Source organism: Leuresthes tenuis, unplaced genomic scaffold (assembly GCF_036924035.1).
Source record: "Leuresthes tenuis unplaced genomic scaffold, fLeuTen1.0.hap1 SCAF_21, whole genome shotgun sequence".
NCBI lineage: Eukaryota > Metazoa > Chordata > Actinopteri > Atheriniformes > Atherinopsidae > Leuresthes > Leuresthes tenuis.
The window spans coordinates 31,708,720-31,720,406 of record NW_027325375.1 but is presented as its reverse complement, the minus strand read 5'-3'; the positions used below and the strand labels follow the sequence as shown (position 1 = coordinate 31,720,406).

The window sequence follows — 11,687 nt, the reverse complement described above, 5'->3', positions numbered from 1 at the left end:
TATGGTTTCTGTTAAAACTAATGACTTAACAGAAACCTAAAACATCCATCCATCCATCATCTGCCGCTTATCCAGGGGTCGTGTCGCGGGGGCAGCAGCTTGAGCAGAGAAACCCAGACGTCCCTGTTCCCGGCCACTTCCTCCAGCTCTTCCGGGGGGACCCCGAGGCGTTCCCAGGCCAGCCGAGAGACATAGTCTCTCCAACGTGTCCTGGGTCTTCCCCGGGGTCTCCTCCCAGTGGGACGTACCCGGAACACCTCCCCAGGGAGGCGTCCAGGGGGCATCCTAACCAGATGCCCGAGCCACCTCATCTGACTCCTCTCAATGCGGAGGAGCAGCGGTTCTACTCCGAGCCCCTCCCGGATGACTGAGCTTCTCACCCTATCTCTAAGGGAGGCCCAGACACCCTGCGGAGAAAACCCATTTCGGCCGCTTGTATTCACGATCTCGTTCTTTCGGTCACTACCCACAACTCGTGACCATAGGTGAGGATGGGAACGTAGATTGACCAGTAAATAGAGAGCTTCGCCTTCTGGCTCAGCTCCTTCTTCACAACGACGGGTTGGTGCAGAGCCCGCAACACTGCAGACGCTGCACCGATTCACCCGTCAATCTCACGCTCCATTCGTCCCTCACTCGTGAACAAGACCCCGAGATACTTGAACTCCTCCACTTGGGGAAGGATCTCATTTCTGACCCGAAGAGAGCATACCTAAAACATGAAAAACCTAAAGTTATAACAGAAAAACCAAAAAATAAAAACATAACAAAACAAACAGATGTGACAGCAGGCATCTAGAATTTAAAATCAATGCCAATTTGGCTGGCTTTCATCAATCAGATTTCAAGTTGGCAACACCAACGTCATCCTGCAGGCGTGTGATCACGTCAACATCTTTCCGTCCCTATATTGGATGGTCAGAGAGAGGTCATTTGTAGACTTGTACATGCCAAAGCATTTTCATGATTTGATAGCTGCTTCTTCAACAGGTGAACAGAGAATACATTGATTTGGTCGCAGATATACTTTTAATGCCATTTTTAAAATAGAATTTTCAAGACAAGCTAGATTGTGAGATAGGGTCAAACAACCACAGAGCTAGCAATCCTGACCCAACCAGGGAAAGGCTTTGTCAGCTACTTTCACTTTCGTAACTATGTGCAGTACCGCAGTTTTAACGTTATGAGGTTATGGTGTGTAATAAAAGGTATACACAGACTGAATAACGAATCATGGTTTTTCTTGGTCCTTCCTGAATCGTGGCCTTGCTGGGTCTGGAAGGGCTTGCGTGGTCTAGTGATCTCCAGAGGTATTTTGTCTGGAGCTAAATGCTCCTGGTAGTGTCTCCCAAGGCGAACAGGTCCAGACAAACACTATCCAAAAAACTCCATAGGCGCATTCCCACTGTAGGAACCTTTTGCTGTTCCTATAACCTTTTCAGGAACTAGGCCGTTCTTTTGCGCATTCGGACATACAGGAACTCGGGACCACGGCCCTCAGTTCCTATAACCATTTAAACTCCTTCTCCGACGCAGGGTCTTTTCTGGGTTCCATAGGAACACATATGACGTGGGTGTTTGGTGGCTGGTAGCTCCGCCCCTTGTCTGAAATATTTATTCATACGACACAGACACAATAATAAGTTAAACTTACACGTCGTCTCCTTTGTCTGCGGCGCTCTGCTCTCCTTCTTTCCTCCATGAAATGAAGAAGTATCGCCCGCTGCTGGATTCTTCATCTCCTGACTCTCGCTGTGTGCTCTTCCAGCCTCGATCTTAGCTGTTGTGATCGTCCATGATTAATGTTACTGTCATGTAGACCATAAACACGGTGGCCTCCTCGCTCTCCATGTTAGCTTCTTGGTGGTGTTGTTTTGTAGTCTTCTCTCCTTACTTTTCGCCGGTTTTGTTGTTGAGTGTGGCGCTAAAGTAACACGGAGACGGTCGCAGACGGTCGCGTCACATCAGTCCCGACCAAGGTCCCCGACTTATGTGCGAATGCAAAATTAAACGGTTCCCCTGGGGAAGGGCAGTTCTTATAACTAAATTCTAGGTGGACAGTTCTTAGAACTGCGTTCTTATAAGTCTCCGAATGCGCCACATGTAGAAGGAATACAAGAAAACGTGTATCCTGTCCGTTATAGGGTTGCTGGGACCCACCCCTGGAGTCAGCAAAGGAGGTCTTCAGGTCATGGTTGGCTCAGGAGGCTCCTGAAGCAGTAGATAAAATCTGCGAGACGGGAAAGGAGTTCGGGGAGGCCATGGAAAGGAACTTTTGGTCGGCCTTAAAGAGGTTCTGGGGCAACATCCAGCGACTCAGCAGTGGTCAGAGTAGTCTTGCTCAAGCTACATTCGGATGGAGTGGCGATCCTCATACCTCGAATGAGGATATTGTTGGAAGGTGGAAGGAACACGTTGAGGAGCTTCTGAACCCAATGGACATGCCCTGTACAGGAATCTGAGTCAGAGCCAGAGCATCTGGGGTGCCAGCGTCTATTTCAATGGTGGAGGTCACCAATGTATTCAAAAGTACCTTGGCTAACCTCCCTTCGTGTTACCTTGATATTTGCTGCCAGCCCTCCTCTCCTCTACTGCTCCTTGTGTTGTTTATCCTGTAGGATCATCTCTAGGATCAGTGCAGCTGAAGTGTACATCAGCTTATTGGTCTCGGTGATGGTTCCAGGAGTACATCGTGCTGCATTCACCTCCTCTAGCAGACTTTAAGAAGATACTTTTTCTCTTAACCTTTGGAAAGGACCACACAGTCTTGAATGCTACCTTGACATGAGGATTATTAGGGCTTTGTAACAGAACATGGTGTCTATTGTTTGTTGGTGGGGATGATGATGTATCCCTCCAGACATGGTAGCATCATAGCATATTGATGCCTTAATATGAGTTTCTGAAACCAACCAGGGCTGAACCAACTTGGCTTTGGGCGGTTTTGAATATAACTTAGTGGAACAGAAAGGGGGTTAGATCAGAAAGAGCATATATTTTTATTTTGTTGGTGATGGGCTGTGTGGGAAATAATTATTTCTGGAGTCTACCTTTGACTTTTTGGCTAGCAGAGCCTTTATATGCACAATAATACCATCTAACTCACTTGATGACATGAAACCTCAGAAAACCCAATATGACCCCTTTAAGGTGAAAATGTGAATACAATTATACCCATTAGTTTTTAATTCTCTTTAGTAATTAACAAAATGACAAAATGTGAAATGTAATATAAACTTGTACATGTTTTAGTAAAAACACTGACTGAAGAAGTTACTAACTGGAGGAGAGATTTCATGACCCATCAGTGATCTGGTAACCATGTTAACATGATGCATCATGTGATCAGGTTGCCAGGAAAGAGCTCATAAATCATATGCTGGGTCCAGTAAACCAAGCAGACCAGCTTTGCCCACAAGGAAACAAGTGCTGGCCTGACAACTATCTTCACAGGTGACGGGTCTTTGTATGATTTTAAGTTTTTAGTAATGTGTGTTCAAGATATGTTGCATCTGCAGTGTTTTAGGGACATAAACTAAATCAGCTGTGATATTTTAGTGTGTTTAATGTTTCTGTGAAATCAAATGGTTGATATTTTATATTTTCTCAGTTTCATTTAGAGTTTTTCTTTGATATATGTGTATATGTGTGATAGCAGGTAAACCAGAGCAGCCTTTCTCAAAGCAAACAGACTCCAGCCTGCTGACACACTGACATGTAAATGAAGGAGTTCATTCTTTGGATGTGACTAAGTAAGAGACAGTGTTTACAAAGCAGACTAAAGTGGATTGTAGGGTTTTAGTCGTCCAGTGAGATGAACAAACTGATATTTCTGATGCATTAAATGTTTTCTGTGAGATGTCCAACACAACTGTTGGACTGGTGTTCCTGGAGAGAGTGTTGTATACCACTCTGACTACAGTTCCATGCTGTATATTCCTCTTCATTAATGGGACCATGTTGTACACTTTGAGGAGTAAACCAGTGTTTCGTGAAACTTGCCGCTACATTCTTCTTTATAACCTCCTGTTTGCAGACACAGTTCAACTGACAGTGAGTCAGTTGTTATACATATTGTCCATTGGTAGAATATTTCTGACATATCCTGTTTGTGGTGTTTTCTTCATGCTTAGTAACCTAACGAATCCAGTCTCTCCTCTGATACTGGTGGTGATGTCTTTGGAGAGATGTGTAGCCGTGTGCTACCCTCTGAGGCACGCTTCCATCATCACCACCAGAAACACAGCAGTGGCTGTTATTGTGGTTTGGGCCATTTGTTTACTAAATGTTGTCATTCAAATTCTTTTAATGTTAGAATTTCCCTTCGAAGAGCTAGAAACTCTGCAGATGAACACGTTTTGTAATACAGTTGCCATGTTGCTTACACCACTATCCTATGATTACGAGGAAGCTTACATTTATTTTCTGTTTATTTCTTCTGGTGTGGCAATCATCTCCACCTATATTGTTGTAATTATAGCAGCCAGGTCAGCCTCCACAAACAAAGCTTCAGCTCTTAAGGCTCGTAACACAGTGCTGATGCATCTGGTGCAGCTGGGCCTCAGTATCTCCTCGACTCTACACAACCCATTATTAATTGCCGTCTCAAAACTTGTTGTCTTACGAGTACTTTTACGCATCCAGAACTTTTTCTATGTGTCTATTATCATTCTTCCCAGGTGTTTGAGTGCACTGATCTATGGCCTCAGAGATCAGACCATCAGACCTGTCCTCATGTACAATCTGTGCTGTCGAATGAAGCTTTCTGGTATCTCAGTGAAACCTAAAGTCTGCCCTTAACTATTTATGGATTGAAACATACATTGCATCAACATTATAAATACATCCATTTATTCTGAAGAAGAAAAAGAAGGAAAATTTGGATAAAAATTAAGGTAAAGACATTTATTTACAATAAAAGCTGAATGTTTCACCTCTCACATTGTGTTTTTTTCATGATATTAGTCTGTTTAAAGTTGAGAAAGAAGAGATGTTATTGGAGTGCTGGAATAGTAAAACTCTGTTTACCTTCGGTCTAAATGGGCGAAGATACAATATAAAACTAAATCCTATTATCGTGCATGTTTTATGTGCCTTAGTGGGACATTTTGTTTGTGTGTCCAACACATTTTTGGTCATCAGCAAAACAACAGGAACTTGTCATTCTGTCAGCCAGAAAAAGGAGATTTTAATGTTGTATTAATGTCTAACAAAATATTTTACATTTTCCAAACCATAACCAAGTATTTCTTATGCTTAACACTAATCTAACTATATAATTATTAATGTCTAAAACTGACCAAAGACCATCTGAATGAGAAACTAATTAATGAATGAAAACAAAAAGTGTTTCAAAGTACAGTTGGTGTAGAAAGTTTGAGTTAAGGTTGGAGACAAACTAAGATATTCCTCTGGATTTCCTTTCCTCAAACACAAAACAAATTAGGAATTTATGTCCCAGGAGACACATTTTTGGTTTTTAACAGCTATTAACAGTTTTTAACAGTTTTTAACTTCTATTAGACTGTTGAATACATGCACTGAACTAATCTGTTATCTTAATATTCTTCATAATTCTGCAAATGCAGCATTAATAACAAAGCAAAGAACAAACTAGAGGGTTGTTTTGCTGAAGATGCTGCTTTTTTTAATACTGTAGTTTTTAAAAGTATATTTTTAAATATGCAGAAGATTCAGTTTTATTTTTAATCATCAGCATCTTTAGTTTTACATTCTTCCTATTTTATTTTAACACATTTGCACAAATTTGTGATATTAATGATTGCACGAACCAACATTATCTTCACTTATCCTCCTTTCATTGAACAAATAATGAATAATAATGATTTGTGATTTTTTTTCATATTTCTATGAAAAATATTTCATATTTCAAACTATTTCATCTTTTCCTGATATTAACATTATTGTGATTTCATGTTTCTTAAGTTGTTCGATCATTTTAAAACATGTTTGTTCTGCCGGTTCCAACATCAAAGCCAACTATATTAATAAAACTTTTTTTTAAAAAAGAGTTGCACAATCATGCTGTGAAATTAAAAATAATAAACAGGCCAAAATCAATTAAAATAGCTTCCAATAACAACAAATAAAGAATATGTAAATTTCTTGAATATTTCTTGAATAAAGAAACAGCAGTAAAAAGTGTGAAAAAACTAAATGAAAATATGATTTTAAAGATCAAAGTAAATCTCCTTATTTTGATATTTTCTGAAGTCTTAGCAGATTTAAATTTAAATTAATGAAATGTTTCGCTGTTCAGTAGCAGCCTCTTCAAAGACACTTTCCCTCTTTATTTAGATGACTTGAAACATCTAGGAGCATCTGGTTGGTCAACCTCAGCGTTCTATAGGAATGGAATAGAATTAGGGATGTTTCCCAAGGCTTTAGGCCTAGTCCCCATGTTTCTAATCATGTCTTGAACAAGCACTTAACAGTAGAATAGAATAGAAAAATACTTTATTCATCCCCCACTGGGGGAAATTCAAAATAGTCAAGTAACTCAAACTTTTTTCTTTTAAAAAAAATATTTACAATGATTGTATATTAGAACAATAATAATAATGATAAATTAATACATGAATAAATACATACAGTCACTGTTAAAAAGCCCGATGGCTGTGGGGACAAAGGACCTCCTGAAGCTCTCAGTCCTGCAGCCTCTCACTGCAGCTGCTCCTCTGTCCTACCAGGATGCTGTGGAGAGGATTTTTATCCAAAACAGAACATAATTTCCTCCTCATCCGTTGCTCCACCACAGGACTGAGAGGGTCCAGCTCCCTTTCTACCACAGAACTGGCCTTTTTCACCAGTTTGTCCAGGCGCTTGCAGTTTTTGTCTGTAGTGCAACTCCCCCAGCAGACAACAGCATAGAGCAGTGCACTCTCAATGATAGTGTGATAAAACATGCACATCATATCACTGCAGACATTAAAGGTCTGTCTCAGGAAGTAGAGACGCCTCTGGCCCCTCCTGTACACTGCTTCTATGTTGGCAGACCACTCCAGTTTATTATCCAGCACCACCCCCGGGTATTTGCAGGTCTAAACAGTCTCTACCCCCCTGGTATGGAGTTTTAGATCTCCTGAAGTCCACCACCAGCTCTTTGGTCTTGGTCATGTTCAACAGCCGTATCATCAGAATACTTCTTTATGTGGCAGGACTCTGAGTTGTACCTGAAGTCTGATGTGTTCAGGGTGAAAAGAAAAGGAGCCAAAACGGTGCCCTGCGGAGCTCCAATACTGCATTCCAGTGTTCCAGAAACACATCTCCCCATCCTGACATACTGTGGTCTGGCAGTCAGATAGTCTATGATCCATGATGTCAGGGAGGAGGCCACACCCATACCTAGAAGCTTGTCTTTCAGTATGGGAGGCCGTATGGTGTTGTAGGCACTGGAGAAGTCAAAGAACATGACTTTCACATATGAACCAGGCACATCCAGATAAACATATGCCCGATGCAGCATGTACAGAATCGCGTCTTCCACTCCTGTGCTTCTGGTAGGCAAACTGGAGGGGGTCAAGATCCTCAGTAACCTGCAATCTCATGCGACAAACAAGGAGTCTCTCCAAGGTCTTCATGATATGAGATGTCAAAGCCACCGGTTTGTAGTCATTCAGCTCCACCGGTTGCCCTAATTTGGGCTCCGGTGTGAGACAAGAAGTTTTCCACAGCACTGGGGGCCTCATGTACAAAAGGTGCGTACACAAAAAAAGTGGCTTACGCACTTTTTCACGTCAACGATCAGATGTATCAAGAGCGAAATGACCGTGGAAATGTGCGGTGCCTCACGCCAACTTCCGGGCTGGCGTACGCACTTTTCTACAGCTGTTGATTCTTTGGTGACACTTGTTGGGAAACTGTTATAATAAATAAATGTGAACACAATTTGTCCTCAGACTGAGTGATGTGCACATCTGAGACACATGAACAATTAACACACGTGTCTGCAATTGTGCTCACGTGCGGCCTGGAAGTCCTGGAGGGGCTTCTTGGTGGCTTCTTGGCCGCCGACACACCGCGTACCAGGGGTGCGGTGTTTCGGCGGGCGCGGATGGATGGTTCAGTCCGAGGGGGGGTGCTTAAGTGTGGGTGCACAGGGCTGGCTGGTGGACATGGTTCCTGGAGGTTTGGAGAATCAGTGGATGACTGACCAGAGGGGGCTCATGGGCGGGTGATGCCTAATTTCAGACACTTTTCTCGGGGCAAAAGTGTGCCAAGTTGGAGCTTGGTTCCTGGAGGTTTATTTATAACAGACTTTTGGCAGCCACACGGCCGATTTTTGAGCACTTTTCTCGCGGGGAAATTGGACCAAGATGGGGCCTGGCTATTGGAGGTCAGTTGAGACGGTAGATAGGGGCGGTTGCTGGCGACCAGACGGCCGATTTTCGAGCGCTTTTCTCGGGGGAAATTAGCTAAACCGGTCCAATTTGGCACACTTTTCTATGGGGAAAAGGGCACCAAATTCTCAATTTCGGGTGAGGTTGCCAGGTCAGGGGGCCTGGAGCCTGGTTCTTTTACAAAGTATCATGAAATACCAGGGGCTCTGATGGGACTCTGTACCCAAGCAGGAGTGCAAGTAAAACACTTTTAACTGAAAAAATACCCCAAAATGAATTCATTTTTGGGCCACTTTTTGGAAATTTGCCGAAATTTGTCCGAAAATGCACCATATAAACGAATGGTTCACTTTGGCACACTTGCGTGGCCCGAATTGAACCCATTTTAGCGGATGGTCCAATTTGGCACACTTTTTGTATGGCACGGGTGTGCGAAAGTGAATACTCGCTCAACTTAAACGCCACCTGGTGTTCATGAAAACTAAAAGTGGCCCAAAGTGAAAAGGCCAACTCCCGCTACCTAGATTACCGAAAATGCTGTGCAACAGTTATGGAACAAGGGGAAAAGTATTAAATAAAATAAAATAAAACAAAATAAAATAAAGGTAACATAAAATAACATAAGTAATGAGTACAATATGTGCAGTGTGCAGATTAGCAGCCTCAATAAAAAAAAACAGTATAAACAAACAAGTGATTAGGAGAAAGTGTCACTGTATAAGTGACATTTGACCTCAGGATGCAGTGTTTCCACTGACCCTCTCTCGACCTGAGGTAGATGAATTAAACAGTCTGATGGCCACAGGCAGGAAGGACTTCCTCTGGCGTTCTGTCTTACTCAGGGCAGGAATGAGTCTGTTGCTGAAGGTGCTTCTGTGGGAGGTTAGCACCTGATGGAGAGGGTGGGTGTTGTTGTCCATGATACTATGGGGTTTACACAGCCTCCTCCTCTCAGACACCACCAACAAAGAGGACAGAACCAGCCTTCATGATGATCTTGTTGGCCCTCAGCCTGCTGCCCTCAGCACACCAAACCAAAGAAGATGGCGCTGGCTACCAGCGACTGGTAGAACATCCTCAGCATGATGTTACATACATCGAAGGACCGGAGCCTCCTCAGGAAATATAGCCGGCTCTGACCCTTCTTGTACACAGCTTCAGTGTTCTTGGCCCAGTTCAGGTTGTTGTCCAGGTGTACTCAAAGGTATTTGTAATCCTGGACCAGTCACAGACACAGTCTTCCTCCTGTGGAAATCCACCACCAGCTCCTTAGTCTTGGTGGTATTAAGCTGCAGATGGTTAGTCTCACACCACCTGATGAAGGAATCCACATCACCCCTATACTCCTCTTCTTTTCCCTCACTGACACAGCCAACGATTGCAGAGTCGTCGGAAAACTTCTGCAGGTGGCTGAAAGTCAGAGGTGTACAGGGCGAACAGAAAAGGGAAGAGAACAGTTCCCTGTGGGGCTCCTGTGCTGCTGACCACAGTGTCAGACACACAGTCCTGCAGTCTGACATACTGAGGATAGTCAGATAGTCTGTAATCCAGGAAACCAGAGGGGGTCCACCTGCATCGCCGTCAGTTTACTCCCCAGCAGGGCAGGCCGGATGGTGTGGAAATCACTGGAGAAATTAAAAAACATGATTCTCACAGTGCTTCCCAGTTTGTCCTGGTGGGTACAGGCACGGTGGAGCAGGAAGATGATGGCGTCCTCCACTCTGTTAGCCCGATTTTTTCATTGGAAGCTCAAGAACTAGCTGGAGAAATCGTTTATTAAAAAAGTATTTATCAGTGGTCACATGGAAAGTATATTGCAGCTGGACTCGGAGTGCCAGAGCTCCCGCAGGAAATCCGTCAGGCCGAGCCCCGATATCCGGAAACATGTCATATTTATATTCAGCTTTATCTCACAGAAGTTGTTTTCACACTTGTCAGAGTATAATTGGCCAGTTTTGGGTGACATGCTCAGGCCAGCTGCTGTCCTTGTTGTGTTCTTTGGATGTGATAAACTGTTTTAGGCGTGGATCTAATGTACCAGACCTATCTGCCCTAATAGAGATATTTTGTCTGACCCAGTTGTTTATGTCCTTCTAAGGTCTTGGACCATTTAAGGTCATCTGTTGTGCAGTATGAGCAAAGTGGAAAAGTACCAGCTAGGAACAGAGGTTATTTAGGAAAATACAGAATATGAATTTATAATGTCTAAGATCAAAGCCAATTATAACAACTCCAAGTCTCAGCTGGTAGACAAACTGAACAGGACATTGGATCACTGGATCCAGTGATGAGCTGACCTGGGGCCGAATGAGTGACAGGACGCTGCTTAACGATGCTGGTTCAGCGATTTGGGCAACAATGTGTTTTTTAAATGTGCTTTAGTGTCAGAATGTTTGGTGGAACCGGACCCAAATACAGAACTATACAAAGAGGTGAAGGTTGGCAAAAGTTTTAAAGGATCAACAAAACTGAGAGCACAGAAACAGACGAGAAGTTAGTTTTTCACACACCGCTTCTGCATTTGTTTTAGTTTTTCTTTAATGAATAATGACACAGTGTATTATGTGAAATGTTGGAGTTTCTTTTTCTAGACTGTTTCCTTTTAAAACGTTTAAATGGTTTTATTTATTTAATATATAATTCACTTTGAAAGCTTCAGGAATGGCTTGTGAAGTGAAATGCTCTGTTTCCGTAGAGATACATCGACGTCATGACGTATAAAGCTGCGTAGCGACAGTTAGTGGAACGTTTTCCCTCCTCGTTGACGTAGCTACTTTCCCTCCGGTTGTACCGATGATTAGCTAAAGACGCCTTTATCTGTGAACAATTACTACATCGTATCTTTTACATCTGCTAGAGGAGGCCCGACTGAGTGACCGAACACCGACAGAAGTATTGTTGAAGGTAAATATTTAAGGAACTAACGGCCTATCTTATTCTGATCTGGTTTTGTTTTGCTAATGCTCAGCTAGCGGGAGAGCTAGCTAGCTAGCTGGCTAACATTAGCTTGGCGTAGTTATTTAAAGTATGTCCGTCACACGGTAAATATTTCGCAGTGGTTAGAGTTTATATGGGTTTAAAAGCCGATAGTGCCTGTCAGTGAGAGCTGGTGACTTATTGGTGAGTTTGTGCTGTGAACTTGGTGAGTTAACTTGTTGCTATTTGCGGCTTCGCAGTGCTGCGAACATGTCAGTGTTAGCATCAGATAACTAAGTTGAGATGTAACTGGTCTTATCTGGCTCAGACTCGTTAAGTGAAGGGTTTGGCTTAAAACCAATTAACACTTACCCAGTTTCATAACCTCATGTTGTGTTTATGCTTTACGGA

At 42.9% G+C, this 11,687-nt stretch overlaps 2 protein-coding genes across 5 annotated transcripts in view; both read left to right on the top strand.

Moving 5' to 3' along the window:
* Positions 1-1,795: 1,795 nt before the first annotated feature.
* LOC140279343 (odorant receptor 131-2-like) lies at positions 1,796-4,800 on the top strand. Its single transcript, XM_072374458.1, has 6 exons — positions 1,796-1,815; positions 1,931-1,979; positions 2,145-2,401; positions 2,455-2,529; positions 2,619-2,670; positions 3,859-4,800. The coding sequence occupies exons 1-6, from the start codon at positions 1,796-1,798 to the stop codon at positions 4,798-4,800; spliced, it is 1,395 nt and encodes a 464-aa protein (XP_072230559.1).
* Positions 4,801-11,098: 6,298 nt separating this feature from the next.
* The window catches only part of nup98 (nucleoporin 98 and 96 precursor), a 64,002-nt gene continuing 63,413 nt past the window's right edge, over positions 11,099-11,687 (top strand). For all 4 annotated transcript variants that reach the window (XM_072374677.1, XM_072374676.1, XM_072374679.1 and 1 more), the window contains exon 1: positions 11,099-11,264. The gene's annotated coding sequence lies outside the window, so the exon portion shown is untranslated. The remainder of the gene's footprint in view (positions 11,265-11,687) is intronic.